This window comes from Anopheles gambiae, chromosome X (genome assembly GCF_943734735.2).
Source record: "Anopheles gambiae chromosome X, idAnoGambNW_F1_1, whole genome shotgun sequence".
Taxonomy (NCBI): domain Eukaryota; kingdom Metazoa; phylum Arthropoda; class Insecta; order Diptera; family Culicidae; genus Anopheles; species Anopheles gambiae.
The window spans coordinates 2,396,588-2,419,424 of record NC_064600.1 but is presented as its reverse complement, the minus strand read 5'-3'; the positions used below and the strand labels follow the sequence as shown (position 1 = coordinate 2,419,424).

The window sequence follows — 22,837 nt, the reverse complement described above, 5'->3', positions numbered from 1 at the left end:
CATCCCACCCCTCTTACCTCTCTCCACACCATGGTTCAATGTTTGGGTTGTAGTGATCGCAATCGATGTATGAGAGAGGGAGTAAGAAGGTTTACTTTAAAACAACAATGTAGTGAATTCCAAGTAAGCCAGAGCCAGAGGTTAATGTTTTCCAAAAGCACAAGTAGATAACGCCGTTATTTACTACAATTAACATTTTAGATGAGTTTTGTCTCTTGAAACAATGGTTCTCATTGCAATTGTTGTATGAGAAAAGATGGTTGGCATGAGCTTCAATGACGAGATTCGAACTCAGCTTGTTGAGTGTGGCGGTACTGCGCGCATTCAGATAAACCACTGAGCGTATGCAGTAATGAAGCGTTCACGCGTGACCAGTATCATACACCGCAAGCAAATATTTGTTCCTTATCGTCGATTTCCTCACTGCTGTGCGGGAAAAGTCAACGCTTGACGGCAAATATTAACAGTCGTTGCATTCATAATAATGCAAACAAATTATGTTTATTCTACCTGCGAACAAGCACGGATCGAAACTGCTCCTCGCTATATAAAAACACTCTCGCAACGCTCCACAAAGCTAGTCTGCGCTCATTCGCTCCTGCCTGTGTCTTTTTCTTAGCACCCCGAAAGCCACCCAAAAGCTCGCATTTATTCAGCATGGCCATTCGTGTGGAGTTGCTGCTGGCGATGGTTCTGTTACCGCTGCTGCTGCTCGAATCCGTCGTCCCGCACGCGGCGGCCGAAAAGGTGTGGGTCGACCGGGACAAGGTGTACTGTGGCCATCTCGACTGCACCAGGGTGGCGACGTTCAAAGGCGAACGGTTCTGCACCCTGTGCGATACGCGCCACTTCTGCGAGTGCAAGGAAACGCGCGAGCCGCTGCCGTACATGTACGCCTGCCCGGGCACGGAACCGTGCCAGTCGAGCGATCGGCTCGGTTCGTGCAGCAAATCGATGCACGATGTGCTGTGCGACCGGATCGATCAGGCCTTCCTGGAGCAGTAAGGGTGGAGAAGCTACCGTTTCTGGGAGACGGTGAAGGGCTTCTCCTGTGGTACGGTAGTTGAACAAAAAACCACAAAATAGAAGCAAATAATTGGTTGCAAATAAAGAGGTTCTGGTTGAGAGAGAGAGAAAAAAAAAACAAACGAAATTATAGACATAGTTTTTTTACCCTTATGCATGTGTGCATAAACATTTCAGCTTGATGGGAAGAAACTTCTAGGAATTTGTTTAATTCTGCTAAACGTTATTTTTATTCCGAATAGCCTTCCAAGACCAAACCGCGCTCACACAATTCCGTTTCGTTCTTGGCATTCTATTTTTAACTCTCCTTTCAACGACACGCACAGCCACAGGTAGCAAGGAAGAAAAAACCTCGCCCTCAAGCGGTCCGTACAAACTGAAAACGAGAGGAAAAGCGATCCCATGAGAAAATTGGTGGAAAAAAAGCATAAACGTTTTTTTTCATTCATTTTGTTCTTTCATTTTCCTCGCCAACAATTTGTCCCTGGGTATCATGCCACAGAGAAACATATGCGAAACAGCGCAAGAGATGCATCGCAGTTGTGTAACGCACTGGTACATTGTACGATCGCATGGTCGCATTGCTCGGTTGCTGTGCTGCGCTACATGCACGGCGGCATTGCAACAGCAAACGGGGTAAGAACCTCCAATGTTTCCGTGCGCTTTACTAAAACTTGTTTTGCTTCATTTGTCAAACGAAAACAAAACAACCACCCGGCGATGGAAGTGGTTCGCTCTGGCAACTAGGGAAGCTGTCCGCGTAAAAATAATTATTTACCAGATGCTGACCGATGCGGCGGTAGTTGATCGATGGCACCAAATATAACACCGACAGTACACCAGCCCTCAGTATGCGAAAGTGTAGTAAAAAAAAAACTTTTTTGTTATATATTTTTTTTTTCTTTGCGCCAATGGCTTAATGCTAAACTGAATAAATAAATAATGCTGGTCAGGAAAATGAAAAATAATAAATCGCTGCTGCACTCCACGATAAGAGCCTCTCGTGCAGCAACTGCGTCGCCTGCCAGCCTCCAGCATTAGTTTCTGCGTCGGCAAAATGGTTGCCCTTTTTTTTGTTTTTTTTTTTCGTCGCTGCATTTTTTGCGCGACGGGCCAACGGGTTTGATGGGTGTGCCTCATAAAACAGACACACGATTACCATTCCGCCTTGACGCCCCAAACAGGATACGGCAGACGAGGCAGCCCGTGCACCGAAACCGGCTCGTGAAGGCCGTTCAGAGCACATGATGCCCAAGCTACAGAGAGCGAAGAAAGAACGAACCAAACAGCTTCCACCTCGTAAAATGTTCCCAAAAACTAAGGACTTTTACTACAAGGTAGAGAATGAAAAACCAAACCGCTGAGGATGAGGATGCAAACAAAGCAAAAAGAGAGAGAAAAAAACATCGTTTGGGGCGCACTGAAAGAGTTTCGAAAAAGGGCAGTCAACAATTTGATGCCAACAAATGGGCCGTTGTTTCGCCGAAATGATCCGAGCATCGAACCAAAAAAAAATTCTCCATTTTCCGCACGCCGTTTTTATGGAACTGCCAAAAAAAAACGAGCCTTCCTCAAGAACGGCCAGCGAAGAAAAGCAATCAATCTCTAGGCGTCGAGATTTGCGAGTGACGCGCTATAAAACGTTTGGAAGTTGCATTTTTTTTACAGGAAAGCTTCCCGTGCTCCCGTCTGTGTGTGTGTGTGTATGTGCGGGATAAATGCGTCCCGAAGCAGTATGCCTGGACGCTAGGAAAGGTTTTAATTTTTCAACCCCAGCTCGTCCAGCTCCTGCACCACCTCGTCACCATCGCACCCCCCCCCCCCCTCATCCCCATTTCTGACAAGGATTGTCTGACGCAGGGTGGTTTCGTCTTTCGTCTGCCTTCGAAGGTGCTGCACACAGGAATGTGCATCTTGATATGCTTTAAGAAAAGAAGAAGAAAAAAAAAACAATAACAAAACCGACAGCGTCCCCGCGCAACGAGCGCGCCCGTGCAAGAGCGAGGCCAGAGGGCAGAGATCAACCGACAGGCGGCGTTCGTTTCTCTGCCGCCCGTTTCAGTTTCGCTGGTGTTGCAGTTCTGTTGCAGTTCCCGGTCCCGTTCTTGGGCCCGACTGTCCTGCGCGCCAGGGACCATTTTCCTGGCTGCCAACACCCTTCATCCTTCCGTCCCTTGCCCTCCCGTCCCTCATCTCTTTTGTGTTTTTGTGTTTGCCTTGCACCACCGAATGCCATTCTTGATGGGATGCAATTTTCGCTCACCGGCCCCGGACAGCATCACCATATTTAAACGAAACAGCCCATTCAGCGAACATCGGCCCTCGGATGCGGAAAAAGGGGGGGGGGGGGGGGTAAGGAGGTTGGTTTTCGCGTCGTGATCGCCGTGTTCTGCCCGTTACCTTGTTCCCTTTGCTCGGGCGGTTCGGGCGTACCGTGCGTTTTAATGCTGCCTTGCGAACCCTTATGCGCCCTGTCGGGGGCGAGCAAAGATTGGATTTTTGTTTGCAACAGAAAAACGAAAACGAATAGGAGATACCGCTTTATTGGAAGCTCCTTTTCGGGGTAACACTGAGAAGGGTGAGGAAGGGCGGGATGGAGGGGAGGGTAAACGCATAAAATCGATTACCCGCTGGTTCTCGCATGGGCCAGCGACATCTTCCCGGCCGCGGTCGGCAGCAAACAAGGGGAAACAAAAGCCGGCGGGACAAACAACAGACCGCTCCCAAGCTGAAGGTTCGAGGCGATATGCTTGAAGTGTCGCTTTTTGTATGTTTTTAATTTCTAGTTAATACCTTTACACAACAATTGCACAAATTGTTTGTTCGTGTTCGAGCTCGAATAATGTAAGGTTCGTCGCTTAGAGATTAAAAAAAAATAAAAACACGGCCCATGACGTCATTTTGTTACAGATAGAAAGTAAAGAGAAAATTGTCAAATTACTCATTGAATTCTTCAATCCTGCCTAAACTTAATACGAGCAAACGAAATTTTAAACGAGAGCTATGAACAACTAAACTAACTTTATTTTACAATTTAAATAATTCCCTTTTTCAACGTGAATGATCTAAAAAACACACACACAAACAATGCCTCCCAACGCAATGACAGGCACGCGAGAAAGCTGTACAGTTTCGGCCCAATTTCAACGGCTCCTAAGACACTTCCGTCCCTTGCCATCACCGCCCGGCCATCTCACGGAAGTGTTCACAAATTTCGGCTTTACAAGACACTCGTTACGGAGCACCATTTATCGTTTGGGGCACGTTAATTTCGCTCCCAAAAAAGAAACCCCCCCCCGGTGGACGTAACTGTTCCGAAAACGTAAAGATGTGATCACGCTGGCTGGGTGGAAATGCAGCTGTACCATCCGCACGGTGCCGCCGCCGCGGCGCTTGCGTATCGATAACACTAATCTCTACCGCAGCAGCTGTAATTTCCAATAATCTTGTGTTAAAAGTGTAGGCCGTGGCTGTGGCCTCCGCGTGCCCCCGAACTACCGAGCAAACCGCCGAAATCAAACAACAACCCACCACAGCCTCCACGGTGACGATGGTCGTTGTGTCTTGCTGGCGGTGCCGTGAAGCAGAAAGTGAAACCGAAAGTTTTCCATCTTATTAGCGCCAAACGCCAAAACGGCGAGACAGTACACGGTGGCTCGGAACGCTGCACGTTTCGCGTAATAGGCAGTGCCGCACGGGGTTTGATGAAACGTTACAAAGTTGTAATTTTCGACCGCCCCCAATGTGGGAGAGGCTTTGGGAGGGCGTTTTTTTTGCCGCCGCGAGAAGGTTGTTGAAGTTTCGCCCTAGCAGGAAAGTGCGCACATCGCTCGAGTGACGAAATTCGAACGAAGTGACGTCACGCTCACACCACGACCTCCATTTGTAGGACGCGCGAATTATCGATCCTGATTCCCCATTCCCTGGAGCAGCGGAAAGCCAACCCTGATTGGGGTTGCCATAAGCAGGCAGCTGCGGCAGAAGAAAAAGAAGTAGAAAAAAACGAGCATAACGATGGTGTATTGTAATTGATGGACACGAATGATACTTTGGCAGCTGTATCATTAGCCCACATACACACGCACAAAGACCTGCTGTGCTGGGGTCCGGATGTTGCTCTAACTGAAGGTTTGTTTTTTTTCTCGTTGTTATTCTTGTTTTTTTCCAGAAAGTTTTCCCACCAACATCCACTCGGTGTGGGTGAAGGTGGTTGGCAGCCACCTTTCGTCAACTTTTTGAAAGGATCCCTATATTTTAACGGCTGACAATCCATTACAGCGATAAGCGCGATCGGACGAAACTGGACGAAACAAAAGTTAACCTCAAATGTAAAACACTTTAAATTCAATTACTTGCCACACGCACCGGCACCGTTCGAAGGTTATAAAAATCGTACCGAGCGGTCGAATGTCGATGGTTCGATAACACTTCCAAAACCAAGCGCACTCCGGTGGTTGGTGCACTCCGCCGAACGCCGAAGCGAAGCGGAAAGTGACACCGAATCGAAATCAAATCGATAGTGAACGGTTGTATTCCTTTTTTTGTTTTTGTTTTGCTTTTTGCTTCATGTTTTGCATTCCAGTTGGTTTTGCTGCTCACTTTTGTGCTCCTTCTCAAACGAAGCGGAACAAAAAGGCGTTGCACGATCGCCAAACCTCTTTCAAATGTGGTCGTGTAGCGCGACACGGCGGCTAAGAAGTGTGAAATATTCCCTAGTCAATCACAGACACGCACACACACACACAGACACACAGCGTAAACCAGCGAACGTATTACCTTGAAATGCAATTAATTCATGTTAGACGTGCAAATGAGAGCATAAGTAACATTTTTCTAAACATAAGAAACACATTTTTGGTGGTCGTTTTTCTTTGCGAGCCGATCGATATGCTGGGAAATGGGCGAATATTAATTTCGTGCATGATCCGCAGCGATCAACAATTTTGGAGCAGCAAAAAACAAATCGCTCTTACTCACCAGAGGCAGAAAACACGAGCGTATCGAACAAAAGACTTCAACGACAGTGAAGTGATTGGATAAGCGACGAACCCGCTCCTTTTTTTCTTCTTCTTCTTCTGCCTACCGCCCGTCCCAACACTAACGCGATAATCATGAGCGAATCGAAATCGATTGGCGTTAAATTGAAAGGAAGCGGTAATTAGAGAAGAAATGTAACACGGAATCACTCCCATCCGCCTCCTTCTGGCTTCTGAGATGTGGTACTTCTGCTCCTAGTCAACCAATAATGATGATCGATCAGGCCGGTGTAATGGGAGGGAGGAAAAAAACGGCCGATCCGTCCTCAAAACGTGACTTTCTGTGTGACTCCAACCACAACCCTTTCCACTCCCGCCCCTTTCATCTTTTGCAGCTTGAATATGACACACACACACACACACACACACATCGGCCGTACATCTCATCTCGGTCGTGTACGCCGCGGCGGTCGCGTTCTCGCCATACCGGGCGTTTAATGATGACAGATTTATTATACCCAAAACCGGTCCCCCCGCATCCCCACCCGCGCGCGCGCGATTTGTGGCGTGATTTTGCTTTTCCCTCTTCTTCTTCTTCTTCTTCTTCTACTGCTTAATGCTGCACTACTTGCTGTGAGGTTTCGAGAAAGGGAACTTGTTGCGTAATACGCGCGCTCGCGCAATGACACCTTCGGTCGGCTAACGATTGCTGGAAGTAACAGATCGCGGCCTGCGATGGTGGGTTATGTTTTTCCTACCTTTTTTTTTTTGTCTATCCATGTTTCGCTAGCACTCGTCTAGCCGCAGAGCAAACACACACACACACGCACGCACACGTAGTTCTCCCCCAGAGAGATTCGGTGCACGTAATTAGCTTGGGAGGGAAGGAGCGAGACACACACACACACACGGATGGACAAAAAAACGGTAAGGAAAATGAACCACTCCTTCGGGTGTCGGCGCGGGAGGAGATCTGTGGTGCGGTAGCTCGTGTCATGTGTTGCTACCGCCGTGTGGAGAGCCTTTCCTAGGCCGCGCAAGATTTACGCGTCACAGTGGGAAATCTAACGATCCACACGCATCGTTTGGCAGGGGGGGGGAGGAGGTGGAGGGCTCAAATGTATCACCACCAACCGTGCCGCAGCATGATTGGTATGGAAAATGTTGCAGCACCTTTACAGATGTTCACGATTGACAACCCTCCAGCAACGCCGAGCCCCAGTTGATGTGATCAAAACGTGATTTGAGACGAAAAATGCAATTTACCTTCGAGCCCTCGGATGCCGGGCCGAGAAAAGGCAGCTGAAATGCTAATTCGATTTGGGATGTTTCTAACGGTGGTCCGATATTATACATTTTTTTTTTTTGTGTTGTTGCTTCTTCTACCCACCCTTTGCTAGCGAGCCAGGCGGGACCGGTGAAGGAAGGAGCGCAAATGAGAACATTTATTAAACACACACACACACACACACACACACACACACACACACACACACACACACCCGCAACCAATTGGACGACGAACCCTTCCCGGGACGGGAAAAATGGGACGGTAGAAATCGATCGATCGGAGGTTAAGTCGCTGTGCAGTCAGTTCCGTTTGCGTTCCACCGCCTAGCACGCTCGCAGCCCTTTTTTTCCCAAGGGTGCCGTGCGGAAGGAAGCATGCGGACTTTAATTTACAATCATCGCGCGAAAGTAAGGACGAAATTTATACGACGCTAATTATACGCTGGGAAACAGTTATACTGCCAAACGTTAACGGGCAGAGCCGCCCCGGAAAGGTGGTTCGGGTCGACAACGCTAGCAATTGGTTTATATTTTAATACACGTTCGCTACAACAACAACAACAAAAACCACAGGCACAATATGGCCGAGCCCTGTCCCAAATGTTGTCCCATTTAGGTAAGATTTATCGCGCCAAATAATTTGATAGAAATGTGTTGAAAAACATCGTTCCGAGTGAAACGCGCTAGAGTTCAGACTGTTAAGCTGGACTTTGCTGTATTTAACATCATCACTATACAACTTGAGCCAGCATTTCAACGCTATTTCATGCTCTAATTCCTATCATAATGTATACACTAAATTACGTCACATTTTCCTAAGCACTAATCTATCGCTATATTTGTGGACCAGCAGAATCAGTGACTCGATCGAAACCGGAACTGTATCGGTTCCAGTTTTGGACCAGGTTCTAGTTTCGTTCCGAATCCGGAACAGGATCCGGTACAGTTCCAGGAACGGAATAAAGCCAGGAGCTGTTTCAGGACCTGGATGAATTCAGTTTCAGTTCCAAAACCGGTATAAGTACATGATCAGTTCCTGGACCGGTAAGAGTTCAGTATCAGGTCCAAGACCCAGAATCAGTCCCAAAACCAGTATGGGTACTGCATCGGTTTGAGGACCGGTAAGGGGCTTGTTTTGGATTTTGGTCTATTTTTGAATCAGTTCCTCATTTCAACCAGGTTTCGAAGCCAAAATTTTGGCGTACAGCTGAGAGTAAAGAGGATCCTTAAAATTACGTTGAGCAGCGGTGCCACAGGGCCAAATTAACTGATCACACAAACGTTCGTACTCGTTGCGTGATACAGCTAATGGCAGAGCATTGCCTAAACCGTCGTATTTATTTTATTTTCCTCGCTAAACACCCATCCTCGCTCATTAGCATCTATTCGCTCGTTTTTACTAATGAGCTAACTGTGTGCTTGCAGTGTGCGCGACTCTTTGACATTCTCCTTTCAAACAAAGCGACCGATTGTTACAGCAAACAGTTGACAAATAGAGAAAGGGATGCTACGGTTACCCGAGACGGCATACCGAGCAATCTTGCTGCCTTCATCTGCTGCGATCTTCCGATGCCAATCCTAATTCATCGATCGCAGCAACACACCCCCTCCGGGAGGGGAAGGGAGAACACTTTCACACGATGTAACGCGCGCAGTACGGAAAACCCCGAGCTGAAGTGAAAACACGGGGAATTGAAATCGAAAACATGCACCAAAACCCATCCACGGTACAGTGGGACCATCGGGCCTTTGGGCGGGGAGTGATTGGTCCCCGCCGACAAGGATCGTTCCGACATCATACATTTCTCGCTTTTACTCAGTCAGCGTGGGGGAATTTCTCCCGTCGGGGCTCACACCCAGACCCAGCGTTCCTTGGGCTAGCCTGTCCTGCGGAGCTAACCTCCCTGCGAGAAGTTTAATTGGCGCACCCAGGTCGGTCGTGCGTCTGTGCGCATCGCTTCTGCAAATAAAAATTTACCAAACCAAACAGCAACAAAAAAACGCACGCCAAAGAGGCAAGCAAAAAGCAGCCTCAACAGCAGCACCATCAGAGCGATGGCCGTTCTCCAGCGCGTTTGGACTAGGTTCACTTTCACCCAGCAGCAGCAGCAGCAGCAGCAGCATGACGCCACTGTCGCTTTCAAGCGCGAAAGGCAAATGCAAGTACGCGCCCTTCAAATCAACCGGAGAGAAAACAACAACAACCACAACAAATGCAGAGGAGGAAAAAAAAGGGAAAACGGGCCTGTTGCTACACTTCAATCAATGCAGGCAGATTGTCGATTGGTTTTTAGAGAAATTATTCTCGACAGCAGCAGCTGAAACCATCGCTCACGAACGGTGCGATACGATCCGGGGCAAAAACGTTTTGCCCGTCACGCCAACACGCCGTCACGTTAATTGAGGAAGCGAAGGCGACGACTCTGGCAGCCCAACCAAAAAAATAAACAAAAAAAACCACCCAAAAACTAACCTCAGACAGAGAGCGCTTTCGAGCTGGTGATTGTTTGTGGATTCCTTTTTGTTTTCGCACTGTCTTTGTGATAGCATCTGATGCGTTCGCCTGATTTTGACTGATGTGTTTGGAATAATTGTTTCTTTTTTGTGCTGTCTTCTAGCTCTTATAATACATGTTTCGGTAAACACAAAAAAAAACAATTGATAAAAGCAATATTTTCCAGCCGCAATTGAAATATTCCACGTATTCAACTGCTTCATTCGGAATTTGGTCAATTATTTTATAAAAAAATATTTCATTACCCCATTAAATCTACAACATAATTAACGGTTAACCAAGACTACCCCTTACTGACTCCTCCTTTCCCCTTCCCTCCCCACTGTCAAATCAAAACTGCATCCGCGCGACGATGCAGTTTGGCGTCTCCCCCAGGTCCTCGCATGAGCCAAATTGCTCGGAAAAAAAGTGCACAACACATGTAATTAAGATTACATCAATCCTGCGGGCGTCAAGCGACAAACCCCCGACACAAGCTGAAAATAAAACGAAGAAGAAGAAGAAGAAGAAAAAGAAAAAACAGACACGAGTGGTAACATTTAAAGCAGGGGACCCCGGGGTAATTATTTTCCATCAATAGTGAAATTGCCTTTCGGAGTGTCGGCTCGGTCGCAGTTGCGGTTGGCGCTGCAAGGCACCGCAAATCCGGCGGTTGCATTTTCTAATAAATTTTCAACGCTTGTTCGTTGTTTCTCTCTCACTCTCTCACTCTCTCTCTCCTTCCCTCGCTGATGCTGGCGCATTAGCAAACGAAGGTAATGTCTATGTTCCCGTTCGCCTCCAGCGCTCAGAGTCACACTTTTGTCCGAACGGTGTGATGTGAATCAATTCAATGCGTCCGATTTCCGAGGACGTAAATTAGAGAAAGGCGATAAAGGGCGGTCCCATTGGGGACGGGAAGGGTTTGCATTAAAACCACGAGCGTACCGTTACACCCTCCTCCTTCCCTCATCCTCCCGTACTGCCCACGAACGCGGGTCACAGTTTCGCTAATCAAACCGGAAAAGAAAAGTGATCAATGCCGACTCCCTCGGTCGGAGTCAGGGTGGAGGGGGGGGGGGCTTCGCGGAGAAAAAAACGACACCCCCCCCCCCCCCCCTCAGATGCATTCGTTTGTGCCGGGGCTGGAAAATCAATTGAGAGAACAAATGATCGGGATGGGAATGGGGGCAAGGGAAGGCAGAAGAAAAACCGCAGAAAGTGCCGCGCGTTCAATTGAATTAATCCGATTAGACGCGCACCGACCATCGGCTGTGTGGCTGTGTGTCAATGGGAGGAGTAGAGGAGTAGGAGGAAGAAAAAAACACACGACAAACTGCAAAGCAGGATGAAAAACCAAGACTGCAAGCGGGTTGAAATTATGTCCCCATTTGCCTGTCGTCAGTCGTCACTGCAACGGTTTGGATGTTGGATTCTATTTTCGCGAACCGCCTTTTACGGCTATCAGTAAAACTCCAAATGCTCATCCATATCAAGATTTGTATGTTTTTTTTTTTTGTGAGCATCACCACGCATCGTCTGTGTTGCGAATTTCCGCACGCTTTTCCACTTTCATTTTTAAGTTTTCCTCTCCGGTACACCTCGGTAAATTAATTTACCTCTGCGCTGCCGGCGCCTCTCTCTCTCTCTCTCTCTCTCTAGGCCCGCCTTTCCACTTTCCTCCATTTTCCAACCAGCCGGAGATAAACGACGAAAAACGTGATCGCCTCATAATTGCAGCACGTCTCGCGCGCGCTCATTTTACTCCGCACCGACGCTAGTTCCCGGTGCTGCGCTGTGCTAAATAATTGAAACAATATCCAACACTCGGGCTGCACGGTTTCACGTCCATCAATTTTGTTCCGCCTTCGAACCTACCCCGTTTCCTAATCCACCCCTTTCTAATTGCTTTATTTCGGTTTGTTTTCCAGCTTCTCAATTCGTTTTAGATTTTTGTTGATGTTTTTTTTTAGTTTGCAGATTTTGCTGGCGACGGGAAAAATCATATTTAAATGCCAGTTCCTCTGCGCAGGCCCGTCTGAAGCATGTCTGGAGGAGGAAATTATTTTTCGTTGCGTTTTTTTTCTCCCCCTTTTCATTCCCTGATTCGTGTTTTTTTTTTTTGCATGCTAAAATTTTATAAGCTATAAGCTAATGAAGCGAATAATCATTGCAATTAAGTTCACCTCCCAAGGAATGTTTGTTAAACGCATCGCAATTTTTGTGTTTTTTTGTTGCGCCGCCAATTCCATGACACATATAGCATACTAATGATTTATTACATTTAGCTCTAAGCATGTTGGTATATAAAAGAGGCTTGAACACTGCCCAAGATTTCAAACAACGATACAAGAGGGCACAAAACGAAACAAAGCAAAGAAAAGGATAAGGCTGGCAGCTATCAAGTTTACAAATTCTTCCGAAAGCTCAACCCGCCCGAAAGTGTACAGCACACACAAAGCACGGAAGCAAAACTACAAACGTTCTTGAATTCTTCCCAACCAAGCGAACAGCAACAGCAAAAAAGCAGCAAGTAGCGTCCTAAAAGTAACTTCATATCTTATCCTATACTCTCTGTCGTTGTCTTCATCTCCAGCAGCCACTCAGACATTAAGAAATACGAACCAACGGCCGGGCACACCGGCATCCCCAAGAAAACGACGAACGAAAAAAAAAAACACGAACCAGCGAGCCCCGAAAGAGCAACCGATGCAATCGGGGTGGGAAATTAATTAGGGTTCTAGCTCGCGAGGGGATCCTGTCGGTCTGGTCCTGTTGCTCTCCGAAGACTTCATTCTTTTTTTTCCTGTTCGCACAATCGCCCCGCAAAAACGGTAAGGTGAGCAGGTTTTAGCGAAACAAACACAGGAAATTGTCAATCAATCACAGGTACTAACTGCCCGAAAAAGGTCCAGATTTTGGCGCTCGGTCTTTCCACTTTATCGTGCCGTGTCCGGCCCCAAAACTGTTGTACGTGGTTGTTGTTGTAGTTTTAAAGTGTTTCTGCTGCTGCTGCTGCTGCAAAGATGCTGACTTCCGAGAACGAACAACATCGCTCAACACGAACCGAGAATGCATTGTGAGCGCGGAGCGAACATTTGATAGCCTCATAATTCTTTGTCCTTTGTCCTTGCATTGTGTGCATTTGCTTTGCTTGCAGTGTGTGTTTGTAGTTTGAATGGCCTTAGTCTTTGCAACAACATAACGCTGAAGCATGGTGCTATGTTTAAATGTGTTTTTTTTTCTCACTCGCTCAAGTAATAAGTGAAATTAAGGCGCTAAATCTTCCAATTGTTGAACTGTGTAGCGTTTGGTGCCGTGACCAGGATGCAAAATACACCAGTGCGCTATTGGACGTCCGATTTTTTTCCATCCCTCTTTGCACAAACAAGAAAACCTCAACAACAGTGCGTTTGGAAGACGCACACCTTTCCAAACACGCTAACCTCGCTAAGCCTGCAAACACTTCCCAAGGCGCGTTGCTCGTTCTTTTGTCGTCGAGACGTCGTAATGTCGTGAGCGCACGATCGCCCCAGCTGAGTCCAGCCCGAAGCCCGGTCTGACAATGGCACCGGAACTCCTCCTTCTCCTTTTGAAGCATCGCTCCAACGCTCAAAACCACCGAAAAAAATAAATCCACCAAACAAAACAGACACCGATTTCCTTAGCGATCCCGGGAGCCGATTGCTGGGGAGGGGGCGCTGAAACGCGAAGGAACTTTCACACCAGCACCTTTCCGGGCGGCTAACGCCTACACTCACGATTTTGGGGTGAGCGGTGCGGTTCATTTTTTTTACTACGCTGGGTGACTTGGTGCCCTCTTGGAACCGTAGGTGAGGGTCCTGAAAGATTCAGCTCTTTTTTTTTTTTTTGTTGAGACCTCAATGTCTGTGCCCTGTTCCTTGGGGGGATGCAATAAAAAAAGCCTGTCAAGTTGTGCATTGCGTCACACGGTCTAATTTGCGTTCGCCCTCGGCGCATGGGAGAGGGCGTATTGGGTGATGGTTGCCACTTTCAACACCATCAGCAAGGCAGTTCTAGGAGCGAGCGAGGAGCGATTTGCTGCGAACGTTATAGCTCAGCAAAAGCATCACCAAATAAAAATCATATTCCAGCCACGGTGACACGGCGCACTATTGGCCACCGCCGGCAAAGCCTCCCAACCATCGTTAAAGGGAAATGTGGAACACTGGCGGAAATTGAAGCGCGCTGTGCAATGTGGCCAGAAACATAACTCCCGTTGTAGGTGCCTCTAGGGGGAAAACGGGCTTCAAAGGTTTGAAAGCTCGTTTTTTTTTGTCGCTCCTTGCTACCCCTTCACGTACCGACGACGACCGATGTCGAGCCGTACAGCTTTTTTTCTCCTGCTTCTACTCCTATTGCGCAAGAGATGCAAGGGATGAAAAGGCACAGACAAACAAGCAGAGAGAGAGAGAGAGAGGGGAGAAAAAAACGCCATACAGAGCTATAAACAGGGCGTGATCTGGGCGGCCATCACCCGGGCGAATGTGGTGACGGTGCACGGACGGGGCAAACTGCCGCGAACAGCGCGCAAAAGCTAGCCTGTACTCGGACGCATTTGGCGGGATCATTTGGTGTGCGCTCCTAGCATGAGGGCAGTTGCATTAGGAGCACACAAAAAAGAGGAAATGGACAATCGACAAGGGCATAGATAGAGAAAAGGAGTTTGAATAGTTACAGTATCGAAGGAGTAATTTTCTATAACAACTTTGCACTGCCGAAAACAAACCATATAACACTATGTGTGCAATATATTATTTAATTTACTTTGGTGCCGTGACTAGGATGAGAGCAATGTACATGCTTACAGCATTGATCAAATGAACCAAACTCAACGCTTTTTATGTGTTCTGTTTGAAAATATGCCCCAAATGTGCTTTCCAATTCGCACAAATTGGTGCCATGACCAGGATATGAATATATTCTTCAGAACATAATAGTAGGTTACACATATTATTCTGATTTCACGCCGTTGCAGAAATGAATAAAACAAACCTTTTTTCGTACATTCAATTTATCCCCAAACGCTCTACCTCTTTCTCTTCCTACCAGACAAAATCAAACACTCTCTTCTTCGCTCTTTCGCTGGGTGGAGTCAGTTCGCCGACAGCTTGGTGCAACCTCGAACGGACACCCTCGGGAATATATCAACCTTTTCGGAGGCACACACGGTGTACGTACAGCGCGCCAAAAAGGCACACACAGCCACCGAAGGCAACAGCCGACCATATGGTTCACGTTTGACGCTCGGCGTCGCCTACCCTCTCCTTTGGCGCAAAACCGTCCACGAGCACAGCCATCCCCAGGTAATTCAACCGTTTTAAGGAGCTTTGCCACTGCCCGGTTTCAGAGCCACATACACACACACACACACACAGACACACGAAAAGGTTTCGAAAGGTTTCGAAAGCCTCACCAGGTCGGAGGCCCGTGTTTGCAACCCCGTGTAGGCTGGTATCCGCTACCACTCCAACCGTCACAGCATCCAACAGTCTCGCAGTATGTGCGTCTCGCTCTCTGTGTGTGTTGCGTGTTCGCGTATGTGTTTAGGTTGCAGCTCGTTACTTTGTCTGCCGTGCGGATAGAATCGCGCATAGAACACACCTAAACCACGAAGAAGCTTGCACAGAAATGCAGCTCATGTCTGCCTGCCTGCATGTGTGTGTGTGTTTGTGTGTGTGGGCAAGGAAACGACCAAGACGGCAAGGCCGGAGGCGAACCTGCCTGAAAAAGGCTCACGCTGCACAACGAGGCACATAAAAGGCAAGCGCAAAACAAACGCTGCACACGATTCATGCTGCCTGCGCTTTTGTTTCGCGCGGCTCGCGCTTCGCTCTGCGCCCGCGAGCGACGAATTGCGGACAAATTCAGGTTCGTGATGGGGTGACGGCGCGCGGGACAAAAGCGGTAAGGGCGGACTTGGTTTCAAGACATGGGACAGCTAGATGGCCAGAGCGGACCAGAGTAGAAGGGAAGGGGGGGGGGGACGAACGAGAGCAGGACGGTCTGATTTGTTTCACTTCGTGCTCGGTTCCTCGGAGGTGTTGAAGGGTGTCTGCGAAATGGGTGTCCCCTGAAGGCTAGGATCTGCTCCAGGAAGTACTTAAAGGAAGCCGAAGGTTAAATAGCAGACAGGCAATGCTTGTGCGGTGGTTTGCAGCAAAGCTATGCAGTTCTTAACATCACTGAGGGGTTGTCAAAAGGGTAAAGGGTTTTTATTTTGCTAGGTAAGATTCGTGGCTGACAGTTTTTAGTCATTCAAAGGTAAACTGCACTTCGTATTACACTTTTCATATATTCACAGAATATAGCACAAAAACGGTATTTATAATTGCATCGTAAGGCGCCTGCTTTTTTTCTCTTCTTTGTGGCACAAACATTACAGAGTGTAACAATCCTTATAATGACTTAGTTTCAGTGAAAATCAAATAAACACAAACTTCCATGGCAAAGCCAAGGCTTTCCAACGTTGCATAGCGGTGCTTCCACTGGAACCTGGGTCAGAAAAGTTAGTCACACATTCAATCATAAACCCTGATGCTTCGGGCGCACTCTGCCAGCCACTCAGGGAGCATATCGAATCGGAAGGCACGCTCGCAACTCGCCCGGAACAGAGGATATTTGCATGGCCCGCCGGCCCCACCCCTACGCGACGTCGTGTAAGATGCCGTTTTATTGAACGCAGCACACAGTCGCAGCCTCTGCAGCGGGCATCCCGTTTCCCCCCGGCGGCATTCGGCCGATACCCAATACCGAAACATTGTGTTCCTTTTTCGGACCCGTAATATCGTAGGCCCGCGAGCGTACGCTTCGAACGACATTGCAGCCGGGCCCGGGGTGATGAAGCAAAATAGTCACTCATCACGAAAACTCATCCCCTCCACCTACCCCCCCCCCCCCATCCTATTCCCTATCATGATTTCGCCCTGCCCATCCCTTCCATACCCCGGCGGTGCTTTGTATTGAGCAGCGAACGGGATTTCCGTTCCGCGATGAAGCAAAGGGCGGCGGCAACCTTTTCGGCAAAGCCCATTCGATGGAAGGATGTGCTGCCGGAGCGGGGCAATATTTATGGTGGCGGGATGGGGAGGCAAATAAAAAAAAGAAAAAGAAAAAAACATGTACCTCGTGCGCATTTCTTCCCGGCGTACACTCTTCACGTTCTGACGGAAGAGATATGACACCCGCCGGAGCATTAGGCGTTTGGGGCCGTAGCGAGAAGGAATAGGAAGAGAGAAAAAAAAATACACAAAAAACAAGGTTCGTCGCTTCTTTCGCGTCGAAGTCTATCGTTTGCAATTGCGCGTTTAGCGGCGGGGCGCACGGAGAGCGTTCAGGCGTTCGCATTGGAGGTTCGGTTTTGCTTTGCTTGCCTAACTTTTCAACCATATGTGTTTGTGTTTGGAAAAAAATAGAATAGAAGGTGGTTAGTGGGGATATATTAATAAATGAGAAGCGATAGGAAGAGACAGAGACAGAGATAAAGCCCTCCACCAACCGTAATGATGGGGATGACGCGATAAAGCCGATCAGAAAGTGAGCGAGTGTCGTGGTGGTGTTACGGTACAGGCCCGGGCAAAGGTGTACACTCCCCCTTTGGGTGTAACGGTTTTCCACGGTTTCGTTCCGGGTGATCCCATTGTCATATCCTTACACCCTTACAAAAGGCAACCCGGTATGAAGAGGGCCAATTTACGGAAGCTAATCTGCTTGGCGGACACACGGGCCATGTAAAGAGCAACGAATAGAGCGAATGAGAGAGAGAGAGAGAGAGAGACAGCGCGGCTTTGCTAGCGATTCGCTGTGCCACGTTGATAACAGTACCCCCTTCTATTATTGGGCCTGGATCCTGACTGACCTCATTTAACGTCACGGGTTGAGCTTTTCTTTTCTTTGCAGCTGGTTCGACACGCTGGAAATGTTGGCGCACTCATTGCCTAACCCTTTTTTGGGGGGCTAGAACACCTGAGATGTAACGGTGATGCGACGCTTCGCCTTGGAAGATGGTCTAGTACGCAGCGACGGGCGGTTAGGGTCAAGCTGATCTAAACCATGCTAAATTTACTTATTCACCTAATGAGTTTAGATTTGTAGTCGGTTTTAATTAGTGTGCACACAACGTAACGTTAGCCGGAACGTCGTTTACTAGCTACATGAACGATTTGCTAACAATCAGTGTATGATTGGATAGAGCTGTTGTTGATTTTGGGTGCAACCGTGCCTTGAAGCAGCCAACAAAGCATTACATTTAGGTTACTTTCCGAGGTTTTGAAATGTTTTGAAACACGATCGGATGAAACATAGCAAAAGTAGCAAAGTATTAGTAGTGATCGAAATTATCATAACATTTTGCTCTATCCACTACCCCAGCACTACCTTCCACCAATATCGCTCCTCAGCTGTGGCAGCAGTACAGGCAGGCAGGCAGGCAGCGGGCGAAGAATAGCGCTTATAAATATAGGCAGATAATCATCCCGACAGCATTCAGCATCTCAGCCACGCAACAGCAACGGCCGTGATTTATATCAAACCGTGTAGCCACCTTCCCGTCACCCAGCCAGAAGCCTGGTCCCGTGGTAGCCGTGGTTGGTTGCGAGAAGAATTCGAGCAGCCGCTAGAAAACATCGGTGGAAAAGCGCATCGGACGGGCCAAGGCATTCGGACGACAACGCCTTGGGTCCCTGTAGAGGGGGAGGGGAGGAGGGGGAAACAATCATGATGAAGATGAACATCGCCTCCCTTTGAAAGGTTAGGCGATGGCGAACCTGGTGCCGAGGCGAACCACCAGAAGGTGCGAGGCGAAATTTATGCACCGAAGAAAATCGATCTACTGATCTACGAGCTAGACCTCTCCCGCACAGACCGCCGTCCCCCTCCCCCACAAGAAGCGCAAGATTAACGCAACAAGTTCGCCCCCGACCGACCACCGCTCGGTTTGCTGTAGCAGAAGAGTTTTCCCCGTACCAAGCCGGATGATGATTTATGGGACGAAATTAAAGCGTTTCGGAAAGGCTCTCGCCGTAGCTGCCTTTTCTTCTCCGCTTTATTTGTTGCGCTTTTTTGTTGATGTTGTTGTTGTTGTTTTGTTTTCGATGAAGCAATGAATTCTGGTTCTATTCTGGGCAGTGCAGTCTTGCCAGCGGAGCATTGAGCAGAGCGGCCAAGCCATTCCGGCGTTATCGTTTGTTCGTGATCGAAAGGGATAAACCCTCCCCTCCCCTCCTCCCCCCCCCACCCCTACCCTCCATTCGCCCAAATGCGATCGGATGCGATCTTTCCCATGCAGCAGAAGAATATAGCGGAGCGTCCGAGAACGACACAGACAACAAAAATGATCGATGACATCGGTTGTGAAAGCATGCTGTGCCAGCGGGAAAAATAAATCCTGCCACCTCGGCCGCGGTGGGTCACATACCCCTTGCGGGGTGGTGGTGGTGGTGGTGTCACGCTGGCAAAGGTGTTAAATATTACGAGCAATCGACGTCGTGCAACATGACAGGCCGCATAGGTGCCGATATGGGTGCCGGTGGAGCGTAGAGGAAACAACCCTGCGAACGATAATTGCAAACGATGCTTATGGGTTTAGGACCGGTATGTACTGCGGAGAGGAACAATCGTATATACGATGACAAAATTGCTAAAAGTTATCATTAATTTAACGAGTAACACATCAAACTGCTTGATGCAAAGTAAAGTTATTTTAAAAAAACGTATGAAAGTACTCTGAAAAGCCAGAGGTTTAGACAAACAAACTGAGTGCTTCCTTCGCGGTCTGTACTATCAAGTGCCATAATTGTAATATCACCTTTTTGATTAAAACCAACCAAGAAGATTAAAGTAAAGGGTGTAACCATCCGGCAGAAGAAGAGGAAAAAAAAAGATCATAAAAATAAAACCAACCACTGAACTTGCCCTTCAAACTAGGTCCACTTGATTAGAGGGCTTTCCTTCTGCTGCGGCAGCATTTCCTTTGCTAAAGGTTAGCCGTCATTCCAGCATTGATGCCGATCGTTGGATGAGATTTTTTGCGTTCTTTTCTTGTGTATTGCTCCGGTACAGCGCAAAAAAAAACGAACAACCACTGTAGCTCAGCATAAAAACCGAACCGTCTGCCGTGAATCTGGGTTACCGGATCGAAGATCAACACGTTTTTTTTTTCCCGCGCGCGCCCCGGAGCCATTTCTCTTTGTGGCGTTTCGTTCGTGTTTGCGTTTTTTTTTTGTTTTTTTGCTTGCCCTGTTCCCTCGTTCGTTTGCTCCCACGTGTCCTTTTCCTATTTGAGGATGGAAAACTCTGCCAGCCTGGGGGGGGGGGGGGGGGGTGCAAAAGGCGATTGAGCGGTGGGCAAGAAAACAAGTTTTTTCCTTATTGAAAAAGATGGCCTCAGCTTTATGTGCTGTGGCCGTGCCAGAAATGAGGTTGCGGGTGAGAAGGCGAAAATTCAATTAAGAGTAGAACCAACGCAAGCTGCAGCTTCCATTTTACATAATACCGGGGGAGCTCGTGGTGAAAAATAAGCAATGATTCTCATTTACCTTCATGAGCTTTGAAAATTGTAATTTAAAGTGCTGCGAGAATGAAAGAAAGCGGTCGGACAGTAATGAATCGAGCACGCAACGAAATGACAAGAAGCTTCGTTCCCCCCATTGCTTCCCAAGAATGGCACTTTGGAACGAAACATGAGCAAACGAAGATCGATACGATAAAGGCAAGGTCCCAAGCAAACGGTGACCTAAACGAACGTACACAGCACGAACCCGTTTGGGGAGCTCTTGGTTCCTCAGTTCATCAAGGGCAACAGTTCCCGGGTGGGAAAAGCAACAACAATACTCAGTGTAATGTACATCAGCTATTAGAGAAATTGTGTTTGAATCGAATAATCTTATAGAGGCAATAAAAAAAAAGCACACAAGGAAGAATATTACAAAAAGCAAAGCATTCGGTTAAAATTTGTACGATGAAAAATAGGGAATTGCACGCGAAAAGCAAAAACCAAAGGCCCCCTTTCAAGGCTGGCAAAATAATCAGGCCAAGAATGCACGCATTCAAAACCATGGACCAGATTCCAGCGAACGAATCATTTAAAAAAGGATCACACACACACACAAAAAACGCATCTCAACGGAAGTCTGCAAAGCTGCCGAGTGGCCAACGGCACACCGACGATAACTGTAAGCGAATTTCTATCTCTCTTTCGCTCTTTCTGTACGGCAGAACCGGATACAGACGCTCGAGGTCGTACGTGATCGCGTGTTCGTTTCGTTGTCTTTTGCTCCATTGATACTTGCTTCACATTAAAGCTTTAAACAACTTTTTGCTTTTTATTTCTACATCACATTGCCATTTGTCACAGCGCACAATAGAATGTTTACCATTCCAACGTTATCGAGCAACATTCCAGATATTTTATATCTCTTTTTGTTTTTGTTCGACGTAAAACTGCGGATACGGATTTTGGACGGACTCAACCGCAACTCATTTAGGGGTTGCGAAAGGGTGCAGCATGCTTGCTGCAGCCTGCACTAAACTGCAGCAATAAACCATCCAGAGAGCTGCTGCTTTCTTTTGCCCGTTTCCTCTTTCTCTCTCTCTCCTGCGAGCCACACCTTGTATGAGGACTGGAAGCGCAAAAAATCGAGCGCGTGGGACTTGCACATGGGGCAATGGCGGCGAAAGTAACAATCAATCGACCCCGAAACGCAGCAGCCCTGTCCGCCCGGGCACTGCGGCACCTCTGAAGCCCAATTCTTACACCCCCCCCCCCCCCCCCCTCTATCCCTTGGGCCGGTCTCAGTCCCGTCGGCCGTACTTTCACTTTCGCTGACTGCGGCGACGGCCTGTGGCCTGTGAGACTGTCGCACAGTGTGAAGAAAGTGCGGAAGGGACGGGACCGGGCGGTTGCATAATGGATGCAACGTCTCGTGTCTCGCGGCAGCCAATAATAATGCCAACAATAATCACTCGCGAATGGGTTTTGCGCGCTCCCGGGCGCTCGAGATGCAATGTCGGCAGCGCTGGAAAACAGGAAGTGAAATAATGCCCCAGCGCGCGCACGCGGGAACAGACGGCGCCGAACAGCAAACAAACAAAAAATGGGGCGAAATGGTACACGGTTTCCGGCCTCCGGAGGTTGTGTGTGTGTGTGTGTGTTGTGATGAGTAGGAAGAAAAATCTTCAGAAGGAATTACTTTCACGCAGACATGTGTCAGACGCGAAAGATGCAAAAGGAACCAACAGTCAATGTTGCTGTGCGTTGCAGATTAAAATTCCATCATCAAGCATTTCTCTTTTCTATATGACGCATCTGCGTCGCTCTTGAAGCCACTATCTAGCGCAAAAATATAACATAATTAGCTTTTTGGCTCAACTTTGAAAGCAATTTTGAATATGATAGTAATAAAAATGTAATGATATCGTCTGACATGTAAACTTTGTGAAATTCAATTTGGTCACGTTCAATGGTGAGGCTTGTTTAACATACACTGAAAATAATTTGTCGCGAAGGCCAACTTCCACCGAAGCTCTGCAAACGTCAAGACATTCCACTGCAGCCCTGCAAACAAGGCAATAAAAGTTCTGATTGCACCTCATAAAGCTTGTCAAATAATCACGCAAGTGGCGCCCCAGCAAGGCTCCCTGCCTAATCGTGTGTAAATAGTTTACAATAAACAAACACTTGCTCCAACACTCCTCGACCAACCAGCAAGAGAAGAAACCAATTTTGCAACAGATGTTTCCAAACAAACCCTCGGCTGTGTAGGTGTGTACGGGCAGGGGTACGACTGAGCAGTTGTTTGCGTATCACGGCGTACAATACTAAACACAAATTTGCACCACGCACGCTGCGGGCGAAACGTGCCCAGCTCGATGCCAGTTGCCTGCCGTCAGCAGCAAAACTTTGTTAGTGTAAAACTTAAATCCTTCCCCAGCTGGACATGGGTGCAACATGTTCTTGGTTGGTTGGAATATCTCCAGCTCGAAACCCTTTTGCCCCGAAGCCAGCAGCAAAAAGACCGCCCCAAACAATGCC

At 48.0% G+C, this 22,837-nt stretch overlaps 2 protein-coding genes across 8 annotated transcripts in view; one reads left to right on the top strand and one right to left on the bottom strand.

The window, feature by feature from the left end:
• The window catches only part of LOC1272110 (cadherin-86C), a 113,474-nt gene that overhangs the window by 71,416 nt on the left and 19,221 nt on the right, over nt 1–22,837 (bottom strand). The gene's annotated exons all lie outside the window — the stretch shown is intronic.
• On the top strand, nt 555–1,153 carry LOC1272113 (uncharacterized). Its single transcript, XM_310990.3, has one exon. It carries the CDS (start codon nt 658–660, stop codon nt 1,003–1,005), a length of 348 nt encoding a protein of 115 aa, XP_310990.2. The 5' UTR covers nt 555–657; the 3' UTR covers nt 1,006–1,153.